The sequence below is a fragment of the Amblyraja radiata genome, chromosome 7 (genome assembly GCF_010909765.2).
Source record: "Amblyraja radiata isolate CabotCenter1 chromosome 7, sAmbRad1.1.pri, whole genome shotgun sequence".
NCBI lineage: Eukaryota > Metazoa > Chordata > Chondrichthyes > Rajiformes > Rajidae > Amblyraja > Amblyraja radiata.
The window spans coordinates 52,001,915-52,029,623 of NC_045962.1; the positions used below are offsets into that span (position 1 = coordinate 52,001,915).

The window sequence follows — 27,709 nt, forward strand, 5'->3', positions numbered from 1 at the left end:
CGGTGAGACGAAGCGTAGGCTTGGCGATCGTTTTGCCGAACACCTCAGCTCGGTCCACATTAACCAACCTGACCTCCCTGTGGCTCAGCACTTCAACTCCCCCTCCCATTCCGATCCGACCTCTCTGTCCTGGGTCCCCTCCATGGCCAGAGTGAGCACTACCAGAAATTGGAGGAACAGCATCTCATATTCCGCTTGGGCGGTCTGCACCCGAGTGGTATAAACATTGAATTCTCCCAATTCCGGTAGTCCTTGCTCTCCTCCCCTTCTCAGCTTTCCCTCAGCCCTCGGGCTCCTCCTCTTCCTTTTTCCTTTCTTCTCCCCGCCCCCCCCCCCCCCCACCCTCCATCAGTCTGAAGAAGGATTTCGGCCCGGAACGTTGCCTATTTCCTTCGCTCCATAGATGCTGCTGCACCCGCTAAGTTTATCCAGCATTTTTGTCTACCGTCTAAGTTTTAATAGGAATCTGAGTGGTTACTTTTTTACACAACGGGTGGTGGATGTATGGAACAAGCTGTGAGATGAGGTAGTTGAGGAAGGGACTATACCAACATTTAAGAAGCAGTTAGACAGGTACATGGATAGGACAGGTTTGGAGGGATATGGACCAAATGCTGATAGGTGGAACTAGTGTAGTTGGGACATGTTGGCTGATATGGGCAAGTTGGGATGAAGGGCCTGTTTCCACACTGTATCACTCTATGACTCTCTATGACTCAATATGTTCAACGATATCGCCCCCCACAATTCTCTAGGGTGGAGAATACCAGAGATCCGTTATCATCTGAGAAAATAAGTTCCTCACCTGCCTGAAATAAGAGACCCTGTTAAAGCCAAACTTCAACCCCTATTTTCTATAGGAAAGCGCCTCTTAGCATCCACTAGATTAAAGCCCTCTCAGAACATTGGTTTGATAATATCCGCTCCAATTTTTACTTAAATTGTAAATAGTTTCGATCAACCACTTTATTCCTGGATCAATTGAGTAAACATTCTCTGTAGTGATTTCAGCGCAAGCAAATTAATTGGTGGATATGGAGAGCAAAACTACACAGTTTAATCGCTTCTTATGGATCCACTGTGTGATTGTGAGTGGTTGACGTTCAAGACTGAGTATAGGTGGGAATGGAGCTTCAGATGAAGAGAAACCACATGTTAGAAGTAAAAGAACAGAAACTGAGAAATACTCGGGTCAAGTAGCATTGGCAAAGAGAGAAACAGATTTAATGTTTCAGGTCAATGATCTTTCATCAGAACTGGGAAGCATTAAAAAAAAAGTCAAACTGTTGAAGATGCAGAGTAGGGGAGGGTGGAGACCAAGAGAGACTGGATGAAGTAATGGTGATGGCTGAAAGAGGACAATAAAGGCATTTTTGGAGGATGTTAATGGAAGAATGAGAACAGGGAGGGGAATTGCTGAAAATTAGATACAAAACACAATAGAATTTGGAAATCTGAAATAAGAAAATGTGGGAAATTCTAAGCAGATCGGGTAGCATCTGAACAGAAAGAAAAATTGAGGTAACTTTACAGGTTAAACTTCTGTCAAAACTGGCCAGTTCTGAAACAAAATGGAAAGGATAGTTTCTGAAATTGTCGAATCCAGTGTTAAGTGCTGGATGCTGTACAATGCCTGGTTGGAAGATACAGTGCTATTCTTAGAGCTTGTATGGGGCTTTGATCCATTACTCCAAGAGGCACAGTTCAGAGTAAGATGTAGAATTAAAGTGACAGCCATCTTTTAAACCACAGCCAACGTTTCATGATCAGGTTCACTCTGAAGGAAGAAATTCTGAAAAGCAATCACCCAGTGTGCATTTAGTTTCTCCAATGCAGGGGAAATCATGTGATGAACATCAGACGCAATACATTGAAATTGGTAAAAGTGAATGGCTATCTCACTGGAAAGGATACGTGGGTAAGGATGAAGCAAAGTGTAGGTGTTGCATCTCCTGCAGTTGTATAGTGAGCTGCTGTGATAATGGGAAAAAGTAGAAAGTTATGGATGGAACAACCATCAATATAATGGGAGTGGAACTGAATGTAAGTTTGGTGTTATTGTGTTGAAGACCTTGAAAATCAGGATGATCTGTTGAATTTGTGGGCTAGTGGAGTGGAAAGTGAGGACATAGAGATCATTATCCGTGCTCTGGTTGAAAAAAGAGGGGATGAGAGCAAAAGAACAGGAAATGAATGTCCCCTACAACTCTCCCCAACTTTTAAAGATGCACCATAGAAAGCATTGTATCAGGATTCATCACAGCTTAGTTTGGGAACAGCTGCATTGAAGATGGCAAGAAATTGCAGCGAATTGTGGAAGCAGCCCAGACCATCACACAAACCATCACACGCTGCCTCAGCAAGACCAGCAGCATAATCAAGGACGAGTTGCATCCTGACCATTCCCTCTTCTTCCCCCCCCCCCCCCCCCCCCCTCAGGCAAAAGGTATAGAAGTGTGAAAACACACAGCTCCAGTTTCAGGGACAGTTTTTTCCGAGCTGTTATTGGGCCACTGAATCATGCTACCGCAACCAGAGAGCAGTGCTGAACTATTAACCACCTCATTGGTGATCCTCGGACGATCCTTGATTAGACTTTGCTGGCTTTACCTTGCACTAAACGTTATTCCCCTATGTATCTATACACTGTAAATGGGTCGATTGTAATCATATTTTGTCTTTCTGCTGACTCGTTAGCATGCAACAGAATCTTTTCACTGTACCTCGGTAAATGTGACAATAAACTAAACTAAAACTTAAACTAAACTAAATGAAACAGGTGTGGTTGAGAGCCCTATTGATTTTGGTATGGAAGTCAGAGGCAGCAAAAAAAATAGGGGTGGTGTGCAGTGTGTTGTCATCCAAACAGATATGCCGAACGTTCCAGCATTTCAAGCATTCTCACACATTCAGATTTCCAGCACCTACAGTGCTTAGTTTTGCAAATCCAGTATTGTTGATTTTTCTTTCTCTCCCCATTTTCTTATTGATCTATATCCTTTTTTTTCCTCTCATTCATCTCAGGATTAGAACCAACAAGCAGTTTGATTGTAGTTATTATCAAGTCCTAACAGCCGTTCTGAACTGACACTACAATCTCTTGCATCATTTGTCCGATTCAGTTTCTTGGTTTCCTTTTGTATCCTCTCAGCCATTCCTTTTGTATCCTCCACCCTTTGCCATTTCTTTGCAATTTGCAAATGTGTTCGCATTCTAAACTTTCCTAGCTCTGATGGAAGATCATCAATCTGTTCTCTCTTCACAAATGTTATGTGACCTGTTGAGTATAGACGAAGGTAGACAAAAAAGCATGAGAAACTCAGCGGGTGAGGCAGTATCTATGGAGCGAAGGAATTGGCGGCGTTTCGAGTCGAGACCCTTCTTCAGACTGATGTCGGGGGGGAGGGGGGGGGGAGAGAGGGGGAGGAAAGGAAGGAAAGGAAGGAAAGGAAGAGGCGGAGACAGTAGGCTGTGGGAGAGCTGGGAAGGGGAGGGGAATAAGGGAGAAAGCAAGGACCACCTGAAATTGGAGAAGTCAATGTTCATACCGCTGGGATGTAAACTACCAAAGCGAAATATAATCTGCTGTTCCTACAATTTGCGGTGGGACTCACTCTGGCCATGGAGGAAGCCCAGGACAGAAAGGTCGGATTCGGAATGGGAGGGGGAGTTGAAGTGCTGAGCAACTGGGAGATCAGGTTGGTTATTGCGAACTGAGCGGAGGTGTTGGGCGAAAAGATCGCCAAGCCTGCGCTTTGTCTCACCGATGTAGACCTGGAAAAGCGGATGCAATAGATGAGGTTGGAGGAGGTGCAGGTGACCCTCTGCCTCTCACCTGGAAAGACTGCTTGGGTCCTTGGATGGAGTTGAGGGGGGAGGTAAAGTGACAAGTGTAGCATTTCTTGCGGTTGCAAGGGAAAGTACCAGGGGTGGGGGTGGTTTGGGTGGGAAGGGATGAACTGACCAGGTAGTTACGGAGGGAACGATCTCTACGGAAAGCTGAAAGGGGAGGAGATGGGAAGATGTGGCCAGTGGTGGGATCCCGTTGGAGGTGGCGAAAACGTTGGAGGTTTATATGTTGTTTGCGACGGCTGGTAGGGTAGAAGGTTTAAGTCAAGAGGGAGATGCTTTTGAAGATGCGGCGTAGATGGAGGAATTGGGAGTAGTATAGAGTCTTTACAGGAAGCAGGGTGGGTAGATGTGTAGGCCAGATAGCCGTGGGAGTCAGCGGGTTTGTAGTAGATGTCAGTTAATAGTCTCTTACCTACGATGGAAATGGTGACGTCTAGAAATGGTGGGGGGATGTCGGAAATGGTCCAGGTGAATTTGAGAATCTGAATCCAAGATTAGATGAATAGTTATGTTTTATAATCTACGGAACTATCTCCTAAGTTGTATTATTGGTAATTTGTTCTATTTTTTCATTTTCCTTTTTCCTTTCTTTCCATCTATAAATAAAAATAAACAATTAGAAGCAGTGTTAATATGTAATTGATAAACGAGGACCCCAGCTATTTTGATAGCTGGGACCCCAGCTATTAACAACATGTAATTGATAAACAAAGTGTGTTTTGATTACGATATGTATATGCTTCTAATAAAAAATATTATACACAAAAAACAAAAACTTTTGACATTTTTCCCCCTGTAAAATATAAAGATAGAGCGTATACAATGTTAGGTAGCCTAGGCAGAAAATTGATCCTTAAAAAGGTGGTCCCTCACTTTTGGCCTAACAGGTTGCCACATCAGTTTGAGTTAAGAAAGTATGGCCTTGCCAAGACATCTTCTTTGAAAAATTACAAAGCAGCAAACAATATTGTGTGGCGGTCCCTGGGGGATAGGCCACTCCTTGGATCATCTCCCTCGCCGATTGAGGGAAAGGGGCATTGGTCTGCCACGGGGTTTCGAGACGACCCTGGGTTTAGTGCTCTCAAGGTGTGTGTGTGGTGTAGTCTCGCTGTTGGGATTAAAAGACTACTGTTTGAACCCGCCTGGCGTCTGGTCTTTTCCTGACCTTGACCAGGCCACTACACTGGTGACCCCACGCCGTTCATCACGCGTCGTGATGGATATGGATAATAACGCTGTTGCGCTGAAGCTCCCAACTCTGTGGACCGAAGAACCCGACACCTGGTTCCTATAGGCAGAGGCACAGTTTGCTGTGAGAGGTATTACAGCAGATGAGACAAAATACTATTACGTGGTTGGCTCGCTTGACCAAGTGACTGCGAGGCAAGTTAAGCCTTTCCTCAGGGCCCCCCCGGTAACAAATAAATATACTGGCCTTAAGGAATTTCTTATCAGGAGGTTTGGCCTAGGTGACACTGAGCGGGCAGCTCGGATTTTCAGAATGGACGCCTGGGCGACCGCCGGCCGTCTGCCCTCTGGAAGACATGCTCACCCCAATGGGGGACCATGAACCTTGCTTTCTATTTAAATACGCCTACCTGCAGCAGCTACCTCCCGACATTCGCATGCAGCTCGCCAGGGATCCATTTACCGACAACTTAAGGATGCCCTGAAGGCACAGCTCAATGATTCGGACTGGGTGGACGCTCTGCCGTGGGTTTTGATGGGGATCCGCACTGCACCGAAAGAGAACTTGTCCTCCTCCTCTGCCGAGTTGGTGTATGGGTCTCCGTTGATGGTGCCCGGGGAGTTCATCCCGCCGGCACATGGCCAGGTAGAGCAGCCTTCGGACGCTCTGCAACGTCTTTGGCAGACGGTGGGCAAGCTGGCGCCGGTGCCCACGTCTCGTCATGGGTCCTTCCATCCGCACGTTCCCTCTGCTCTGGAGGACTGCCAGTTCGTCTTCCAGGGATGCGCATTGGACACCTCTCCAGCGGCCGTACGAAGGTCCCTTCCGGGTCCTGGAACATGGCTCGTCGACTTTCGACCTGGACATGGGGGGTCGGCATGAGACTGTTTCAGTTGCGCGGCTGAAGCCAGCACATATTGATATTGATCAGCCGGTGCTGGTAGCGCGGCCCCGTAAGCGAGGGCGGCCTCTGTCTAGGGTACCCCCTTCTCTAGCTACTCCGTCCCCCGCACCTGTTGATCAGTCGCATGTTCCGGGGCCGGGCATTGTGTGCACCCGGGCTGGCCGCCGTGTACGCCCTCCTGTCCGTTTCGTGCCTCGGGTACTTGGGGGGGTCCTGTTGCGGTCCCTGGGGGGTAGGCCACTCCTTGGATCATCCCCCTCGCCGATTGAGGGACAGGGGCGTTGGTCTGCCACGAGGTTTCGAGACGACCCTGGGTTTAGTGCTCTCGAGGTGTGTGTGTGTGGTGTACTCTCGCTGTTGGGATTAAAAGACTACTGTTTGAAACCGCCTGGCGTCTGGTCTTTTCCTGACCTTGACCAGGCCACTACAATTGTAACAATGTGATCATAGCATGTATATGATCTAAAATTAATACTTCCAATGTCCTCCTAGCCTTAATAACTAAATCTAAAGGCAGTTATGGAAAGGTGCACCAAAGCAGCCTATCTATTTATCCAAGTGTGATAATCAATTACAATGCCACTTCAAAAGAATGAAAATAAATAAGATCAGGAATCGATCATCTGTCGATGCTCAACCATTCGTCAAGATCATGTCATTTTGTACAGTAGCAGTATTTTCCAGCATTATCTGCATATTCCTTCCTTATTAATTGAACAATCTTTGATCGTTTATGAGAGAATTAAAAGATTTACCATCTTTTGAATGAAATGTCTCGACATCTCAGTCCTAAATAGGCTACCCCTTAGTCTGTGACACTGATCCCTAGTTCTAGACTTTTCAGTCAGAGGAAACATTCCTCCTGAATCTAGAAAATTGAAAATAGGTGCAAGAGGAGGCAATTTGGCCCTTCAAATCTGTACCGCCATTCATTGTGATCATGGCTGATCATCCACAATCAGTAACCCGTTCCTGCCTTCTCCCCTTGACTCCGCTATCTTTAATAGCTCTATCTAACTCACTCTTGAAAGCATCCAGAGAATCGGTCTCCACTGCCTTCTGAGGCAGAGAATTCCACAAATTCACAACTCTCTGGGTGAAAAAGTTTTTCCTCATCTCCGTTCTAAATTGCATACCCCTTATTCTTAAACTGTGGCCCCTGGATCTGCACTACCCTAACATTGGGAACATGTTTCCTGCCCTTGCGTGTCCAATCCCTTAATAATCTGTGACGGGGAAAATAAATGGAAAGGACAACAGGAATGAGTAGGTTCCGCTAACCCCTAGAGCTCTATCTAACTCTCTTTTAAATTCATCCAGTGAATTGGCCTCTACAACATTCCGTGGCAGAGAATTCCACACATTCACAACTCTCTGGGTGAAAAAGATTTTTCTCATATCAGTTTTAAATGGCCTCCCCTCTATTCTTAGACTGCGGCCCCTGGTTCTGTACTCCCCCATCATTGGCAGGGCTCGAAATTAACGGTTGCCCGGGTGCCAATGACCACTCAAAGTGCCGCCGGGCCACCTAATTGCTGACTCATTTTGCTCGGCTTGGCACTGCAGATACTGGTTTATACCAAAGATAGACAGAAAAAACTGGAGTAACTCAGCGGGTCAGGCAGCATCTCTGGAGAAAAGGAACGTGACGTTTCGTGTCGGCGACGGCTGTAGTGCGGGGCAAAGATACTAGATGCAGGGTGACGAAGGGTCAGAGCGAATGACGGGTCCTGCACAGCGGCAGCAGCGGCCGCGATAGCGGCTCCATCTCCTCCTCCTCCCACACCCCGCCCGCCCTGATAGCGGCCACTGCTTGCAAATCCGTTAACGGCGATAACCGCTTTCAAAACAAACCCTCTCGCACGCCGAGGCCGGGACGAGGGAGGGAGGGGGAGGCCTCCTTCCACCGTCTGAAGCAGCTGAACCAAAGATCCTATAGCTATATGATCTTTGAGCTGCACCGCTCGGCCCCGCACCTTGCTGTTGGCTGGCGGAGAAGGGGAGGCGGTGGCGAGAAGATCCCAACCGCCTCCCCCTTTGGCGGCAGCACTTGGCGGTGGACAGTGACGGCCAAGGCAGCGTGGCGATGTTGTCCGAGGGGCGCTGACCTTCCTTCCTCCCCACCTCCTCGGCCCCTTCTCCCCTCTCTCTCTCTTGTACGCCCCCCTCCACCCCCCCTTATCCTGAGACCCCTCCTCTCCATCCCGCATTGATCCCCATTCCCGCCTCAATTCAGTCCTCACTGACATCCCCTGTGCTCCCTTTCTTGCCATAGAGTGGGTACAGAGAAGGTTCACCAGACTGATTCCTGGGATGGCAGGACTTTCATATGAAGAAAGACTGGATAGACTCGGCTTGTACACGCTATAATTTAGAAGATTGAGGGGGGATCTTATAGAAACTTACAAAATTCTTAAGGGGTTGGACAGGCTAGATGCAGGAAGATTATTCCTGATGTTGGGGAAGTCCAGAACTAGGGGTCACAGTTAAAGGATAAGGGTGAAGTCTTTTGGGACCGAGATGAGAAAATCATTTTTTACACAGAGAGTGGTGAATCTGTGGAATTCTCTGCCACAGAAGGTAGTTGAGGCCAGTTCATTGGCTATATTTAAGAGGGAGTTAGATGTGGCCCTTGTGGCTACAGGGGTCAGGGGGTATGGAGAGAATGCAGGGATGGGATACTGAGTTGGATGATCAGCCATGATCATATTGAATGGCGGTGCAGGCTCGAAGGGCCGAATGGCCTACTCTTGCACCTATTTTCTATGTTTCTATTACGTCTCCCTTCCCCATCTACCCCCGCCTATTCATCCTGCCCTGATCACCCTATCCACCTCGCATTGGTTCTCCTGCCACCCCCCCCCCCCCCCCATTAATCATACACTGGTCCCCCAATTCATCCTGTACTTACCCCCTTCCCATCCATCTTGCACTTCTCCATTCATCCCGTACTGACCCACCCTCCATTTACCCTGCACCGATCCACCTCATCCATCCTGTAGTGATCTACCCATTCATCTTTTACTGATCCCCCTCATTCATCCTGTACTGAACCCCTCATTCATCCTGTACTGATCCCCTCTTTCATCCTATACTGATCCCCTCATTCATCTTTTACTGATCCCCTCCATTCATCCTGTACGGATCCCCCATTCACCCTATACAGGTACTGATCCCCTCATTTATTCTGTACTGATCCCCCATTCATCTTTTACTGACCCCCCCATTCATCCTGTACTGAACCCCTCATTCATCCTGTAGTGAACCCCCATTCATCCTGCACAGACCCTCCGATCCACACTGTACTGACCACCCCCCCCCCCCATTCATCCTGTACTGATCCCCCCCATCCATCCTGTACTGACCCCCCCCCATTCAAGAAGAATGGGGGGGAACAGTCTGAAGAAGGGTCTTGACCCGAAACGTTGCCTATTTCCTTCGCTACAGAGATGCTGCCTCACCCGCTGAGTTTATCCAGCATTTTTGTCTACCCCATTCATCCTGTACTGATCCCCCCATTCATCCTGTACTGATCCCCCCCCCCCATCCATCCCATACTGATCCCCCCCCATTCAACACCACTGACATCCCCCGTGCTCTCCCCTCACAATTTTACATATTCCAACCAACACGTACTAATTCACCTGCCTCAATCCATCCATTCCGCACCGTTTGCCTTCTCAACCTCTCCCCCCCCACCCCCCCCCCCCCCCCCCCCGCCATCTATCCACCCCGCACTGATTCACACACACCCCTCCCCCCTGACCCTATTGTGCTGGAAATGTCTTCAGAGCGAACATTGACTATTTTTGATAACGGAATGCAATCAAATGTGTTTTAATTCCCAATGCTATTATTTGTTTTAGTCCATAAAGATGGATTAATTAAATTGTGAACACATGAAACATTAAAACTGCAGTGTTCGATTGTCACTGCTACCGTTGACACGTTATTACAGAATTCATTTTAACGGCAAATCAATGCTCTTAATATGGAGTATCAGTACTGTAGTTATTTAATGAGCAACATTCACAACTATACTGAAGAAGGGTTTCGGCCCGAAACGTTGCCTATTTCCTTCGCTCCATAGATGCTGTTGCACCCGCTGAGTTTCTCCAGCTTTTTTGTGTACATTCACAACTATACGTTGGATTTATCCAGGTTTTACTTCTACAGTCGGTCATATACATCACAAATTTGGTCAGGAGATATTTCAGTTGAGATTTTAATGTTAATTCTGAAGTGGGAATGATGGAAATAGCGTTTATCAATAAAAAAAAATTATCTGGTGCGTACAAACTGGGTATCTTCATTGCTGTTCACAACATGTACATCTAATCTGAATGTCCGGTAATGTGGCGTTTTGACACTTTTAAACATATTTCCAAAAGAACATTTGCTGCAGTTATGTCCTTTGGCCATCTCTTGTCAGTTAGTGTAATGTTTAACCTGTCAGATGGGTATAGTCGGCTATTATCATAAAATGCCTTTAGAAATTTCCTTGCAACCTGTATATTTTGTTATGGATAAATTATGTGGGAAGCGAGAGTGTTTCTGTACTAATAGCAATGGCCATGTCATGGTAACCACATTTTTGTTTGGAAGTGGAAAGAACTAATAGAAATTGCATTAATTGCAATGTGTAAAAAAAGTTGAGATACTGTATTATAATTTTGCTGCATGTCATTGTGGTATATATCATGTCATGATTGGTGAATATGTTTAGTTTGTGGCATTATTTGAAGTAGAAATAATATGTGAATGCTTCATTGAGCATAATTCAGACTGGTAACCACGCACTTCGTCCGAGCACATTATCGCACGCGTCATGCAAACCGTCTTAAATGACCACCTAAACTGTCATTTGGTAACCTAAAAAGCTGGCAAGGTTGCCCGGCTGGCAACAGGGAAAAAAAATTAAGTGAGAGCCCTGATTGGGAACATTTTTCCTGCATCTAGCTTGCCCAGTCCTTTTATAATTTTATGTTGTATATGATCCCCTCTCATCCTAAATTTCAATGAATATAAGCCCAGTCTTTCCAATCTTTCCTCATATGACAGTCCTGCCATCACGGGGATTAACCTCGTGAACCTACACTACACTGCCATAATTGCAAGGAAGTCCTTCCTCAAATTAGGTGACCAAATCTGCACACAATACTCCAGATGTGGTCTCACCAGGGCCCTGTACAGCTGCAGAAGGACCTCTTTACTCCTATACTCAAATCCTCTCGTTATGAAGAACAACATTACATTAGCTTTCTTCACTACCTGCTGTACCTGCATGTTTACTTTCAATGACTGGTGTACACCCAGGTCTAGTTGCTCTTTCCTTTTTCCTAATCTGACTCCAATGAGATAATAATCTACCTCCTTGTTCTTGCCGCCAAAGTGGATAACCTCACATTTATCTACATTATGCTGCATCTGCCAAACATCTGCTCACTCACTCAACCTGTCCAAGTCCTCCTGCAACCTCCTAGCATCCTCTTCGCCGTTCACACTGCCACCCAGCTTTGTGTCATCTGCAAATTTGCTAGTGTTACTTTTAATCCCATCATCTAAATCATTAATATATATTGTAAATAGTTGCGGCCCCAGCACTGCGCCTTGCGGCACTCCACTCGCCACTGCATGCCCTTCTGACAGGGACCCGTTTATTCCTACTCTTTGTTTCCTGTCTGCCAACCAATTCTCTATCCATGTTAATACTCTGCCCCCAATACCATGTGCTCCAATTTTGCCCACTGTGGGACCTTATCAAAGGCTTTCTGAAAGTCCAGATACACAACATCCACTGGCTCTCCTTCATACATTTTACTTGTCACATCCTCAAAAAATTCCAGAAGATTAGTCAAGCAGGATTTCCCCATCATAAATCCATGCTGACTTGGACCAATCCTTTTACTGCTATCATAATGCGCCATTATTACTTCTTTAATAATTGACTCCAGCATCTTCCCTTACCACCGATGTCAGACTAACTGGTCTATAATTCCCCGTTTTCTCTCTTGCTCCTTTCTTGAAAAGTGGGATAACATTAGCTACCCTCCTATCCAGAGGAACTGATCCTGAACCTATAGAACATTGGAAAATGATGACCAATGCGTCCACGATTTCTGGAGCCAACTCCTTAAGTACCATGGGATGCAGACCATCAGGCCCTGGGGATTTATCAGCCTTCAGACCCGTCAGTCTACCCAATATTATTTCTCGCATAATGCAAATTTCTTTCAGTTCCTCTGTCTCCCTAGATCCTCTATCGTCTAGTACATGTGGGAGATTGTTTGTGTCTTCCTTAGTGAAGACAGAACCAAACTACCTGTTCAACTCTTCTGCTATTTCCTTGTTCCCCATTAAGGGTCTTGACAGGGTGAGGTCTTTGTCTAATGGTAAGCATGTCGGTGATGAGTGGAGACTAGACTCTGCTGCATGGTTCTAACACGCGCATTCTCTGCACAGACATTGATGCATTCTGGCCACACAATCGCATGATCCAGTGCAAACTCATGATTTGCAGAACATAGAAAAAATGACACTTCACAGGCGTGCAAATTATTTAATGTAAATTAATATTCAAATGTGAACAATTCAATGTAATAACTTTGGACAAGGGTTTATTGATACTATTTAAAGTTCCCAGAGATCATTGGTAATTAATTTCTCAACATTTTAAATAAAAAAATAAAACTTACCATTTAGCATTTGAAGTTATAGCACAAGATCAGATTGATAGTCATTTTCTTTCGTCCTAAATTCAAGCAGGCGTAACACCAATTTTCAGTAGGTTTTCCCATTACATTCCTACTTTTGAGGGTCTTGACAGTGAGCTCATGCCCCAGCAGTGGATAGATACATTGACACATTGATACATTGCTTAAAACATTTACAACATGTTATATATTGAATGTGGACCAGAAAGTCGAAATCATTTCAATATACCTGTAGTTGCTTAGTTGACTTGTTACCATGTTGTAAATATTTGTACGCTTGAAGTACATAAACAATGATGTTGTAATCTGTGCTGCATGGATATTGAATTTGTTTTTTCTGTCACTATGGTACATCAACAAACATGCCGTGGTGATTTCTCAAAAGTCCAATGGTGCAAACTGTTTAGGTCTTTTATTCAGGTTTCCATAATTATTGAATGTTTACCAGAAACTGCCAAAATATTAGTGACTTCTAGTAAGGATGAAATTGTTTATAAAAAATATATGGCTAGAAGGGTTAAGTGAGTGGACCAAATGTGGCAGATGGAGTACAGTGAGGGGAAATTTGAGGTTGCAAGTACATTCGGAGTATTTCATTTGAGTTTGGTTAGATTTGAATTTTAACCTGTTAGTAAGATGAGATTTAGGAGGAATTTAAACTTGCAGTTTCTGTGAGAGAATCACGGTACAGGAGGTTGACGGTGTATTCAAATTCCTGAGAAGAAATTTGATGGGCATATGGTTGGTAAGACTACAGAGCTTGAGAGTCAGTTTGTTGAGAAGGGAATGATGATAACCATTTTGAATGATAAAGAGGCAGGTTTCTCAACTGAATGAGCCATTAATACTACCAGCAGTCAAATAAATACAAGTTTAAGTTGCTCTTTTGTTTACAGGTTATAAGGATCACCGGGTTCTTGAAAGGACTGTATACAGACTTTGAGATGAAATCTGACAATGTTAAGGTAAGTAGGAAATTATTGTATACATTGAAAAGAGTTTATAAATTGAGCTAATATAAGATTAGCCTAAACAAAATAATTTAAGATAATTAAATTAATGTCTATAAAATCTAAATGATCTGAGGGTTAATTGGCCGTTTTAAAATCCCACCAAGGAGAACAGTGGGGAGATCGGCCGAAAATGTTTAATACTGACCCCTCCTCAATTTAGATTGTATGTAGAATCTCAAAATGAGACCTGATGGAGATGAATGTAGACTTTGAACTTGGTTTGGATACATGTTGGGGTACTATAGACAGTATGAAGATAAAAGATGTGCAATTGGATTTGCAGTTGTAACAAGTAATGTTCCCGAGAGGTTGCTACTGAGTCTCAAATTATCAGCAAATTTATGACATGCTGATTTTTTTTTTGATGGCTGGAAGTATCAATAGGCCACAATACTTGAATGAAATATATAGATTAACTACAATCTAACCAATATTTGGTCTACTTGTGCTCCAATGTTATTAGGTGGCCTGATGTGGATGTTTGTTTGAAGTTAGTATGAAAAAGCATAGTGTGTCCAGCTGCTTACTTCCTGTGTCCCACAGAAATGCGTTTCAGATGCACGGCTGTTTAGGTATTCAAAATATAACTATCAGTTCTGATAAATTGGAAAATCTGAGTAAATACTACAAATAAGAGAGATCTTTGTTCATTTTGCCTTTTATTGTTGTGGTTGAAACCTGCTGTTCACTCCACTAAGTCACAGATTTTGTGGAACAAAGTTTGGAGACGCGTGTTAATAGGAAGTTATCGTAACATGGTTGATTTGGCAGAATAAAGGAAAGTATGTTAGAGTCGTACACCATGGAAACAGGCCTTTCAGCCTAACTCGTCCATGCTGACCAAGATGCCCCATCTAATCTAGTCCAATTTGCCCAAATTTGGCTCGTATCCCTCTAAACCTTCCCTATTCATGAACCTGTAGAAGTTGTTTTAAAATATTGTTATTGTATCTGTCCCAATTATCTCCTCCTGCAGCTCATTCCTTATACCCACCACCCTCTGAGAAAAGGGTTGCCTTTTGGGATTCTATTAAATCTATCCCCTCTCACTTCAAACCCATGACCTTTGGTTCTGGATTCCTCTACCTAGGGTAAAATAGCCTGAGCATTCATCCTCTCAATTCCCCTCATGATTTTATACATCTCCATAAGATTACCACTTAGCCTCCTGCACTCCAAGGAATAAAGTCCTAGCTTGCCCATTATCTCCCAATAACTCAGGCCCGTGAGTCCTAGCAACATAAATCTTATTTGCACATTTTCAAACTTAATGACATCCTTCCTTTTGCTGGTGACTAAAACACAATACTCCAAATACAGCCTTATTCAATAGCCTGGCTGATGAAGGCCAATATACCTAAATCCTTCTTCACCATGCTATATAGCTGTTATACCACTGACAGGTAACTGCACACTAGTAATTCTAGATCCCTCTGCTCTATAACACTCCCCATGGATGTGCCATTCACTGTGTAGGTCATGCCCTGGTTTAATTTCCCTAAGTGCAACACTTCGCACTTATCTGCATTGAAATTTATTAGCCATTCCTCAGCCCACTTGCCCAGCTGATTAAGTTCCTGTTGTAATTTTTGATAACCATCTTCACAGTTTACGATACCACCTACTTTAGTGTGAAGTGCAAACTTACTCATCATGCCTGGCATATTCTCATCTCCATCGTTAATATAAACTGCAAAGAGCAACGGGCTCAGCAGCGATCCCTGAGGCACAGGATTAGTCACCGGCTTCCATTCAAAAAAATAACTTCCACCACGACCTTCTGCTTCCTTCCATGAAGCCAATTATGTATCCAGGCAGCTACCTCTCCTTGGATGCCATGTGATCTAACCTTCCAGAGCAGTCTACCATGTGGAACCTTATCATAGGCCTTGTTGACGTCCATATAGACAAAGTCTATGCCCTTGCTCATGTCAACCGTCTTGGTTACTTGGTTGCTATTTGGTTAATAAAGGATGTTTCAACGATAAAACTTCAAAGTAATGAATGTGATACATGGGAATGTGAGGAAAACATTTTTTTCCTAAGAGTAGCGATGGAACTCCTGTACGTATGGTTAATAATTAAGCCAATCAGAGGTTTCAAAAGGGAATTGGATTGATGCTTAAGGGCCAATGATTTGCAGAATTAAGGGGATGGAGAGGGAGAACGGCACTATTGTTTTATTGGAGCTGGCATTGGCTGAGTAGCATGGCTTCCTTCTGTACCATTTATGATTCTGTTGTAATATATACCATCTTTAGAAAGTTATGAACATGTGGTTTTTGTCAGCCATATCAATGACTCCATTAACATTTGCTTTGAGACTTAGCAGTCAAACATTCCAAGATGTTACTTGCTTTCTAAAACAAAACTTAGATTAAGAAGATTTGTTACTTTTTTTTAATTGTGTATGAGCAAAGGATGTTAAGAGCTATTATCTATTTATGTGACTGGCCTATTCAGAAGTTAGTCAGATGTGCTGGCAATGGTGACCCCATTCAAGCAACTGGTGTTGTAAATGTATGAATTCCTTTCCTCCCTGTATCTTAAGAGATATTATTTCCCAGAGGTTGTTCAAGCGCACCTGCAGAAGTTACTGGAAGCATAATGGCATGTTTGCAATACCCACCAATATTGGTGGATTTAGGAGATAGGAAAAAAAACCTCATGACTTTCAAATAACCATGTATTACAATGTCCTGTTAGTTTGATAAATTGGTTAAAGAGATATATCTTTGTACATTGAAGATATCCTTGTTGCATTTACCATATGAATATTTGGAGATTTATGATGGAAAAGTAAATATGATCTTAGGATCGCGGTGGAAAATCCAATCTGTGAGCTGGATCCCTCCAGCAATTTCTGGGTCTGGTTAATAAGCCATCTATTGTCTCAGGTTATTTGCAAAAATCTTTCAAAGATTCCAATGATTTTGTCCCATAGAGTCCAGGATATCACTGACTGAAGAACAAAAAGCTCATCAGAGAAAAACATTTCATATTACAATATGGCTTCAGTTAAATGTATATAATCTCTCTGGGGAAAATAGTTAAAAAATCACAAAATGCTCTCATTTTAACAAAATTAATATATTTGACTCTCCATGAAAAATGTCAAGCAGAATCAACTAGTTTGTTACTATTTCAAACATAAATTATGAGCTTTTGTTTTAATATATTTGATCAACAATTTTCATGCCAAGAACTCAGGAAAATAAAAATTGCTTTTATGATTATAATCTTCAAATATTGAAGCAAAGCCATAATAACCTGTAAATGATAGTAATTCTTAAGTAATTACTATTCTTTGATGTATGTTGTAAACCACTTCCACATACCATGATGAAACATAAATTTGAAACTTTAATACTTTTGATTCATTGGGTGTGTTATGCATGATGGTCAATCATAATGTCATTAGAAAACATTAAAGGAATGACATGCAATAAAATCCTTTCATTACTTTGTAACAATCATGCTGTGGATATTGTTTTTTTGAAGATAAAAGGCTACTGCCTCAATCTGTTTTATATTTATTGTTGCTTTTAAAATTTGGTTATTTGGTAAATATTGCATTTGTAATCTAGGTTTGTGCCTCATTTATCTTGTATGACTGATTGTGGGTAAGATATATATTGATAATAAATGGGTGGAGGTGGAGTATAGTGAGGTGACTTGAGGAGTAACTGACCAAGCAAGTTGACTCTTTCAGGCTTTTAACATGTTTTTTTAAGAGTTATCCATGCAATTTACTTCAAACACAACTTGCCATTTGTTTTAAAATTATAACTGATTAATATACAGTCTTTAAAATTTCAGTTGTAAAATTAGGAGATGTGCAATATTTAACTCATTTGATTAACACTTCACAAAAAATTGTGTGTGTCTTTTTGCTATTTTCCCAAAGCTGCTTGTGTTCCCAGCTGTTTGTGAAATCTTGGATCCTATTGGAACCCTCTTCAAAAGCAAGAGTCCCTCTCTTATTATGCTTTGTCAGGTCCTAGGGTTAGTTGTGGTCCATGATTTCAGTACCTCTTTATTGTACTTTAGGGTTGTCACTTCTTTAATTTTCATCCTTTGATCCTCGCAGTTCCAGAGATGAAATCCTGTGTATTTTCGTTGCTTGAACTGTTGTGTAATCAAGCTTCCATGCATTGTTTTCCTTTCTTATTTTGATCTTTGTTGTGGTATTTTTGATCTCACACTAGATTTTTTTCTGATGAAATCTGGGTTCCAGACTTTCACCCCTTGGGTTTCCCCCATTACATCAATGAGTACTTCCATTACATCAATGAATTCTGGAGACACAAGAGACAACAAATGCTAGAAAAGGATGACACAAGAGATTTCATATTTTGGAAAATGGAGACACTAGAGACTACAGATGTTGGGAAATTGAAACACTGGAGACTGCAGATGCTGTGAACTGGCACCCCCATCTGCATTTCCTCCATTTCCTGAATATCTACTCACCCCTTCATCCCCCAGATTAAACAGACATGGAATTCCTTTGCTCCTCATCTTTCACCCCATTTGCCTCTACATCCAGCATCGCCCAGCATTTCCACCAGTTCCAATGGTATCCCACTACCTGTCACAGCATCCCACCCCTACCTTTCTGCTTTCTGCAGCTATGACTCTCAGTGACCCACTGATCTGCTCATTCCGTTCCACACAAACCATCCTATCTCCTGGCACTTTCTCTAGAAGCATTAGGAAGTACAACACCTGTCCCTTCACCACCTCCTTCATTTCCATCCAGACCCAAATAGTCTTTCTAGGTGAAGCAAGATACACATTTACCTGCTCAAAACTGGTCGACTGCATTTGGTATTTACAACATGGCCTCCTCTACATCGTTGAGATCAAGTGTGGACTAGGCAACAGTTTTGCAGAGCATTCCGTGCTATGCAATGGCCATCTTGAGCTAATGGTTGCATTTCATTTAATTGCCCTTTCCAATTCCCACTCTGACCTGTCTGTCCGCAGTCTTTACTACTGCCACAGTGAGCCCAAGCACTCATCTCATATTCTGCTGGGTCGTCCTACAACCCATGGGTATGAGCACTGAATTTTCCAATTTCAGGTAACCTAAACCCCTTTGGTTGCTTTCCCACTCGCATAAGTCCACCCTGGGTCTGTCCTTTTGTTCACTTCTTCCATCTCTCCTTCCCCCCACCCACCACCCTTTAACAAGACCCATCATCCTCCTCAGCCTGGTTCCAACTGTCTATCAACAACATGCCTATCTGCCTGGGATAGGCAGGCCATCCCTTCTTTATCAACCCTATCTACCCTCTTCTTCTCCATCTGCCCATCTTCCCATCCACCATCTGGTTCCATCTATCCCCAAACAGCCTCTGTCTTGCTCTCCCTTTCACTTCAATGTAACGGTTATCTTCTCTCTAAACTCCCAGTCCTGATGCAGGGTCTTGATCTAAAACATCAACATTCCTTTGCTTCCACAGATGCTGTCTGGCCAGCTGAATTCTTTCAGCAGTCTTTTTTCTTTCTTCATTGAGTTAGTTGTGAATTTGAATTTGTTCCACAGCAGACAACCTAGATTATTACTTAAGTGATTAATGAAATATTGCTTTAATGCTTGAGCCAAGCTTTCATATAAATTGTTACTTGAAGCACAATTTGCATATTTTAAAGGTTAAAAAATAAATCCCATTGGAATACAGGCTGAAGATGTGAGGGAAAGTTCACCATTTGTCATGCTAATACCTATCCTTCAATTCATGTTTCAACTGCTTATCTCAGCGTCCAGTTGAAATTTTGCCTTCCCAATTTATGTATTTTCCTTTTTATTTTGTCAGGATAAAGATGCTAAAATTGCATTCCTACAGAAGGCTATTGATGTAGTGATGATGGTGTCTGGTGATTCTTTGTCTGTGAAACCTGCACGCATCGTGGCTGGTCACGAACCAGAGAAAACTAATGAGCTTTTGCAAGCTATTGCAAAATGTTGCCTTAACAAGGTAAATGTTTCTGTGGGAGAGGAAATGGATAAAAGATGAATAAAAGATGTTCAGCATCTACACTTGTGGGGCACTTGTTATGCTTATTAGTTCCGTGTTACTCAAAAATTTCAGAACTGAATTTTTCAAGAGTCTTGCCATTTTATTAAAGACAAAAATAATGGGCGCATAAGGAAGGAAGTTCTAAAAGGCAGATTTTGCTGTTGAGCTAGCAATGAAGCTGTTGGCCCTCATAGTTATTCATGTACAAATGGAACGGCAATGTCACTTGAGGGTCCTGATTCGATACAAATATCTAAAACATGATGTTCAAGATGTCCGATGCTGTGAAATGGGTCTTTTTTCTCTTCAATTCACAACACCTCCAAGTTTTATGAAATATTCATATACAGTGTCCTCCATAATGTTTGGGACAAAGACCCATCATTCATTTATTTGCCTCCGTACTCTGCAAGAAGAAATTTGCAATAGAAAAAATCACGTGGTTAAAGTGCACGTTGTCATACTTTATTAAAGGCCATTTTTATACATTTTGGTTTCACCATGTATAAATTACAGCAGTGTTTATACATAGCCCCCCCCTCCCCCCCATGTTTGGGACACAGCAATGTCATGTAAATGAAAATAGTCATGTTTAGTATTTTGTTGCATATCCTTTGCATGCAATGACTGTTTGAAGTCTGCGATTCATGGACATCACCAGTTGCTGGGTGTCTTCTCTGGCGTTAAGGAATCAATTAAACACACCTGAGCAATTACAAACACATGTGAAGCCATGTGTCCCAAACATTATGGTGCCCTGAAATGGGGGGGGGGGGGGGGGACTATGTTTTAACACAACTGTAATTTCTACATGGTGTAATCAAAATGTATAAAAATGGCCTTTATTAAAATCTGACAATGTGCACTTTAACCACATGTGATTTTTTTTCTATTACAAATCTCAAATTGTGGAGTACAGAGGCAAATAAATAAATAACGGGTCTCTGTCCCAAACATTATGGAGGGCACTGTATCTTGTGTTCTTCAAATCCCAAGTCTGAATTGTTCATATTTATTAAGAAATGTATTTTCCTTGTTCTTCTCTAAGGACACTTTATTTAAAGGAGCAATATGGCTTCATGTTCTATTACTGTGGTTTGGACACGTTTATACCAGGGCTGGAACACTGACTAATGCCCAGCAGTTAGAGCCAGAATTGCGGGCACTTGCCGTCTTTTTGTTTGGAAGGCATAGTCACCTGCCATTCATGGAGTTAGCACCTATTGTCTGAATACATCCCATAGAAGATTTTAAACAGCAAGAGTTGTACAGTTGAAAAAAGATTAAACAATTGGATAAGAACCTATTTCCTGGGGTGCGAAAGTGCAGATGATGGGCAAAGGGGGTGGAAGAGGTGGGCGGGTATAATTTCAAATGGAAGTGTGAAGGAAATTCTGAATTTATCCTTTAAAAATAAGGATGCCGAAATTTCAAGACTAATGGGCCTGTCCCACTTATGCGACTATTTCGGCAACTGCCGGCACCTGTCATAGGTCGTTGCAGGTCGCCGAAAAATTTGGACATGTTGAAAATCCAATGACGACCAGAACAAGGTACGACTCTTTAGGCGACTACTCATGATCATACAGGTTTCACCCCGTGACATGACGCCGGGGTATAGTCTGTATGGTTGTGAGTAGTCTCCTCAGTCGCCCAAAGAGTCGTAGCGTCTTTCTGGTCGCCGCTGGATTTTCAACATGTTGAAAATTTTCGCCGACCTGCAGCGACCTACGACGGGTGCTGGCAGTCGCCGAAAAAGTCGCATAAGTGGGACAGGCCCATAAGACGGATGCAGATTATTGTTAGGTTACAGTTCTCAGTGATGTGGTCAAATCGCATCTTGAATGATCCAGTGTTAGAATAGGCTTGAGATATTGAATGACCTTGTGTTCTTATATATCATCATTTGATTCCCCCCAGAATCATTTTTATTCAAATCAATTTGTGGCTTTCCAAGAATATCTCGACAACTCATCTATTGAAAATGTGTACCGAGTGTTACATTTTGTAAGATAGAAGGTGCTTTTTTTTTCTTTTCTTTTTTAATTACTGAAGTTATCATCCTTGGTAACTTTCATTCTGATGCTTCTGCACTAAATAATTGAGAAAGACATCAACAAAGGCCATGTTGTTTCAACATTCTAAATTTAAGATGGAATCTGGCAGTTGTCCAACAGTTGTTAATTTGTTTTGTGTTTATCATTCTTATTCATGCTGTTCCTAATTCTGTGAAATGTTCCATGAGGAAATCCAGACGGTTGACCTGATCTGTTTGGCTATGCTTGGAATTCTAGCCTTTTGCTGGATGCATTTTCAGTTTTAATTCCTACATTGGCAGGGGAATAAAGGCAATCCCATAACAGCTAAAAATCTATCGATATGTCATGAATATGTTCAGGAACAGCTTTGTAGGGGAGTTAATCCAAAGCGATCTCTTCTCATCTTCATCAATGCAGAAAAGTACAGCTGAAGGAAATTATGTCATCATCTTCTTGAATGACGCAGGGGACCGAATGGTCTATTTCTGATTGTATTTCTTATGCTTTGATTTGACGACCCAAGTTGAAAGCTATGATCTATTAGAATAAATTAAATGTTCAAAAGGGAACTGCAGATGCTGGAATATCGAAGGTACACAAAATTGCTGGGGAAACTCAGCGGGTGCAGCAGCATCTATGGAGCGAAGGAAATAGGCGACGTTTCGGGCCGAAACCCTTCTACGAATAAATTAAGTGTTTTGACTGAAATCTAATTAGCTTATTTAGTTATTAATAGAAACTTAATTAAATGATATCTTATTTGTTTGTATCAGTACTTTGCGCCGTAAACAAAAATATTTTACTTTTTTCTTAAATAACATTTAAATGTTTTTTCCAAAGAAAGCTCTTTAAAAGTGTGGAGCATGTTTCATCAACCTTGGGAGACAAAGATGATTAATTCGTTAGACCTCATTTGGACTACGCAGTTGCAGCATGGGACCCATACACAAATAAAAACATTTCTTCCATCGAACGTGTCCAAAGACAGGCTGCTCGATTTGTTACTAACACCTATGAGAGAGAAGCGAGTGTCACCAAACTTCTGAATTCTCTGGGGTGGAACCCTCTCCAAGACAGACGTGAAGCTCACCGTTTGACCTGTTTTTACAAAATGTTAAATGGTCAGCTCGACATAGACTACAAGACCTACACCAAACCCAAACCAATTAGGAACAGACGAGGGCATTCGATCCAATTTGTGATCCCAGTTACAAAGACAGATGTATACAGCAATTCGTTCTTCCCCCGCACAATTAAAGCATGGAATAATCTCCACCCAACTATAGTTACCCAACCAGATGCAACTAAATTTAAAGTAGCTCTTTCTTCCCAATAACCCTTTCTCGCTTAAGCCCTCCCTCCACCACCTCCAGTTTAAATTCCATTTGGAATATTTTGGAGGACCAAGAAACCAAGAATTCAGATCCAGTCAAATGTCAAAAATATATTTGACATTTGGGTTTGGCATGTGTGTGCTTAATGCATAGTTGTGTCTGAAAAGTGCTGCGCAAAGTCAAAGATTGATGACCCTGATTGATCAATTGAGAAGTTAAAAGTTGGCCTTTGGATAGATGTCAGAATGGTATATTGTAAGCAGAAACAGGGAGGATATTGATTCTGATGAAGACCTTGACTGATCGTCCGTCATTGGTTGGTGAAATATGTGTGATATATTGTGTCATTTACTAACTTGGTGTTGCAGAATGTTTTACTCTTCAATGTTTTTTTTAGGTAAGTTGCAAGTGTTGCATTTTATGTAACTGCTCAGTTTTAGCTGGAGTAACTCAGTGGGTCAGACAGCATATCTGGAGAAAATGAATAGGTGACGTTTCAGGTCGAGGCCTTTCTTCAGACAGATTTGGGTAGATTAGGTAGACCTGGGTAGATCAAAGATCTATGTTTACTCTCTCCATTTACAGGCTTTAAAATAAACATTGTGGATCAGTCACTGTAGTAGATTTGTACAGTGTAGATCTGTAGGAAAAGAAGTGGGAACAATGATATTAATTAGCTTTCTTTCCCACTATCCAGCTTTCCAGTGATGATTCTGTGAGGAGGGTCCTTGCTGGAGAAAAGACAGATCCTAAAGCAAAAGCACCATCTAGCTCCAAATCTCAGGGGAAAGAAAACAGAGAAAAAAGTGATGAGCACAAGAGGCAAAAAGACAAAGAAGTGGAGGTAATCAATATATCACTTGGGGATGCATAATATAAACATTATATTTTGAAGTGGTGGAATATTATTAAAGTAAATTAATCATTGAAGTTGTCTCTTCTTATACCTATCAAAGTAACTACACATTTCTGAAACAACTTTGGATGTAATTTCAGATATCCTGAAGATGATAATGGCATTGAATAAATATGTTCTTTTTTCCATAAATGTAGTTAAAACATAAAATTAATTTTATGAATCTTTTATGAATCGTTAATATTTGTAGATACAGTATATTTAAAGTGGGTAAAATTAAACCAGCAAATAGAGTAAGACATGGGAAAATCTGAAATAGATAAAGTGATAAATACAAGAAAAAATAGGAAATTAACTACATTTCAGCTTTAAAAATCAAATCAAAATCAAATAAGCTTCAAGTGCCTGAAGAAATCTGGAGATATCAATGAATGGCATGTTATTAGAATAATAATTGTACTATGTTTTCCTACCTATCAGCCTCTCCCACTTGGGCCTTTGATTTTAAAATCCACAAGTGTCTTACCCCGTCCCTCTTCAATAAGCCAAATCAGAATAATGTGATTGATTAACTGACTGAAAGTTACAGCATGGAACCAGGCCCTTCTGCCCACTGAGTTCATGTCAACCATCGATCATCCACTCACGTTAGTTCTATGCCATCCCACTTTCGCATCCACTTCAAATCCACAAGTATTTGGAGGAGACAGGACCACCCGGAGAAACCCCAGGAGATTGTGCAAACTCCTCACACACAGCATCTGATGTCAGGATTGAACCCGAGTCTCTCATCCATACCTTTACTCCCTTCAGAATTGGCTATAAGTACTCATGACTAACCACCCTCGTTGCTCCTTCTGTAAACTCGAACTCATCCAACACTATTGCATGTGATCCAACTTGCATCAGTCACACTTACTCAACAACCCTGTACTTGCTGACCAACATTGGCAGCTGTGTTTTCAATTATGTGGGTGCTAAGATCTGGAATCCACTCCTGAACTTTTTTCCCCTGCAAATTCTCTTCTTTTTCTCTTAAAATGCTCCTTAAAATCTATGTCTTTGACCCTGCCTGAAATCTACCCACGGCCTGAAGTGATATGTCAATTTTTAAAATATATAGTATTCCTGTATTGAAGTCACTATCTAAATTGTAGTTATTTACTGGTGTTATTGATATTGCTTATTTTTTTCTTAACATGTCTGTATATTTGATCTGGTACTTACTCTCTTCTGGATTGCGAAACTCTGGGTAAAATTTAGCGCACACTATTTATGCAGCTATGCATGTTAAATTAGATATTTACTAATTCAATAGTCTGTTTACTCATTAAATTGCTAAATTATCTTCATCTTTTAATCTGCTCTAATTTTCACATATTTCAAAATTGCAATGTTTATAACTGTTGTATCCAATTTGGCTTTCAAGGAAAAGAATGATAATGGAATTAAAGACTCTAGCAGAGACCGAAAAGAAAAAGAACAGTCAAGGGAACGTGGAAAACAAATGGATAAAGAAAGGGATCGACACAAAGATGGTGATAGACGCGAAAGGACTAAAGAACAGGAGCGAGACCGAGCAAAAACAAAAGAAAAGGACCAGGAAAACCACAAGAATCGAGGGGATGGAGAAAGAGTGGAGAAGGAAAAGAATCGAGGAACAGAAAAAGTGGAGAAGGACAAGATTAGAGGCGATGGAGAAAAGGACAAAGAACGAAGTAAAGAGAGAGAGAGAAACAGAGACAAAGAAAAAACGAGAGAAAAAAGAGAGAAGGACAAGAGAGAAGAGCATGAGCGTTTGAAAGACCAAAGTAGAGACCAAGAAATGGAAAAGGAAAAAGCCAAAGAACAGGAGAAATCAGAGAGACGGGTAATTAAAAGAAAACCTTTTTTTGTGCAATATCATGGCAATATTTTAGTAGTAAAACATATGACAAATCCAGCAATAGTGTTAGCAATATGAACATTTTTTAAAAAGTAGAAAGCAATCCTGTATCTTTGTGTCCTTTGCTCATTGAAAGTAGGAACAGGGGTTAACAGATTGGTAAAGAAGGTATTTGGTATGCTTGCTTTCATTGATCAGGGTTTTGAGAAGAAGTCAGGAAGTCATGTTGCAGCTTTATAGAACTTTGGTTATGCCACATTTGTGTGCAGTTACATTACAGGAAGGCTGTGGAACATTTTCGAGAAGGTGCGGAAGAGGTTTACCAGGATGCTGCCTGGTTGAAGAATATCAGCTATAAGGAGAGGGTGGACAGACTTGGAATGTTTTCCTTGGAGTGTCAGAGAGTGTTTGAAAGGCTTTTAGATCGACACATAAATATGGAGGGATTTGGAGCACGTTTATGCAAAAGAGTTTAGTTTAACTTGACATCATGTTCCGCAGCCAAACAGTGAGTCGAAGGTCTTGTTCCTGTGCTGTACTGGTCAATGTTCTATGTAGCTTTTTCCTCTGTGCATACAATTTTCCAATTCAATGTCATAATCCCAGATTTCACAAAAACCTAAAAACTGTAGTATCAATTTATCTTAACCGTTCATTATTTAACAGACTTCCTGAATAGACTGCTCATTATTACAATACCTTCGAGCAGGGATCTGCAACCTTGTTCTGCATAAGGGCCAGGTTGCATGTCTGTAAGCGGATGTTCGCATAGATCCCGCCCCGGATGGCAGGCATCAAATCACGTGTTCACATAGATCCCGCCCCTTCGAGGACGCCACCCGGAGCACTGGCGCCTAGTCACGGACGTTCACGAACATGGCGAACCTACGAACTTTTGCCGTGGCTCTGTCCTGAAGGAGGTGGCTCCAATACTCATACTCACTCGTCCCCAGCCTATTGACAACCCCGATCCTGACAGTGAAGCCCAGACACAGAATGTGCGCGGCTGTGCCGGCAGCTTTGCGCAGGATGCAGTGCAGTCAGAGCTCAGCCCCGCTCGGGCGCTTGGCGGCTCCGCAATTGCGGCTGCCAACGCAGGCCTCCTTGCGTCCTTGTGTCACCGTGCCTCGGGCCCGGGATGTACCGGAGATGAAGGAAGTCTGCGGGCCGGATGACTACGAGAAAAAAACCGCCTGCGGGCCAGATTTCGACTTACGGGCCGCATTCGACCCGGGATGCGTAGGTTGTTGTCCCCTGCCTTAGTTTATAGTACAATGGGAGCAAGTTTAAAGTGATTTATAAATTTTAGCAGATTGGTTGCTCACTACAATCAAAGTAGAAAGTGTAAAAGGACATATAGCTAAATGTTGACTTGAAATATACTGAGCTTGTGCAGACATACCACATACATCTGGAGTACGGTAAACAAACAGTTTATAAAAATATAAGAACTAGGTTTTGTTTTGACATTTTTAACATCTGCACCTTTACTTTTGTTAATCTGAGGTTAATTTATGATCCGGTTATATAAAGGTTACAGAATTTAGGACAGATTAGGACACTTATGTAATGCAGTTGAGAATTGGTTTCATTTAGGAATCTCTTTTAAAATTCTACTTTTATTTTGTTACTACCATAGTCTAAAGTAATTGCAGAGGACAAGCCACCCATACAGCCTTCAGAAGTGGTGAAGAAAGACATCAAAACTGATGCAGAGCAAGAGGTGAATAATATTGATTTATCCTGGAACAAAATCATAGTGACAAACAGCTGTTTATTGTAGTGAAATACAAAATCTGTAAACTAAGTGTGACCCTCAGACTGGCAAAAAAAACTGGGCATAAATAAATGAGGTGGTAGTTTTATTTTAAAAATCAGGCTAAATATAAGGAAAATAA

General features: G+C 42.0%; 1 protein-coding gene across 2 annotated transcripts in view; it reads left to right on the plus strand.

The window, feature by feature from the left end:
- The window catches only part of traf3ip1 (TRAF3 interacting protein 1), a 76,087-nt gene that overhangs the window by 1,587 nt on the left and 46,791 nt on the right, over nt 1–27,709 (plus strand). The window contains exons 2-6 of one of the 2 annotated variants that reach the window (XM_033024519.1): nt 13,555–13,623; nt 19,494–19,655; nt 23,768–23,914; nt 25,356–25,796; nt 27,451–27,534. In XM_033024519.1, the coding sequence (XP_032880410.1) occupies nt 13,555–13,623; nt 19,494–19,655; nt 23,768–23,914; nt 25,356–25,796; nt 27,451–27,534 (903 nt within the window). The remainder of the gene's footprint in view (nt 1–13,554; nt 13,624–19,493; nt 19,656–23,767; nt 23,915–25,355; nt 25,797–27,450; nt 27,535–27,709) is intronic. The other variant, XM_033024520.1, reaches the window with a different exon arrangement.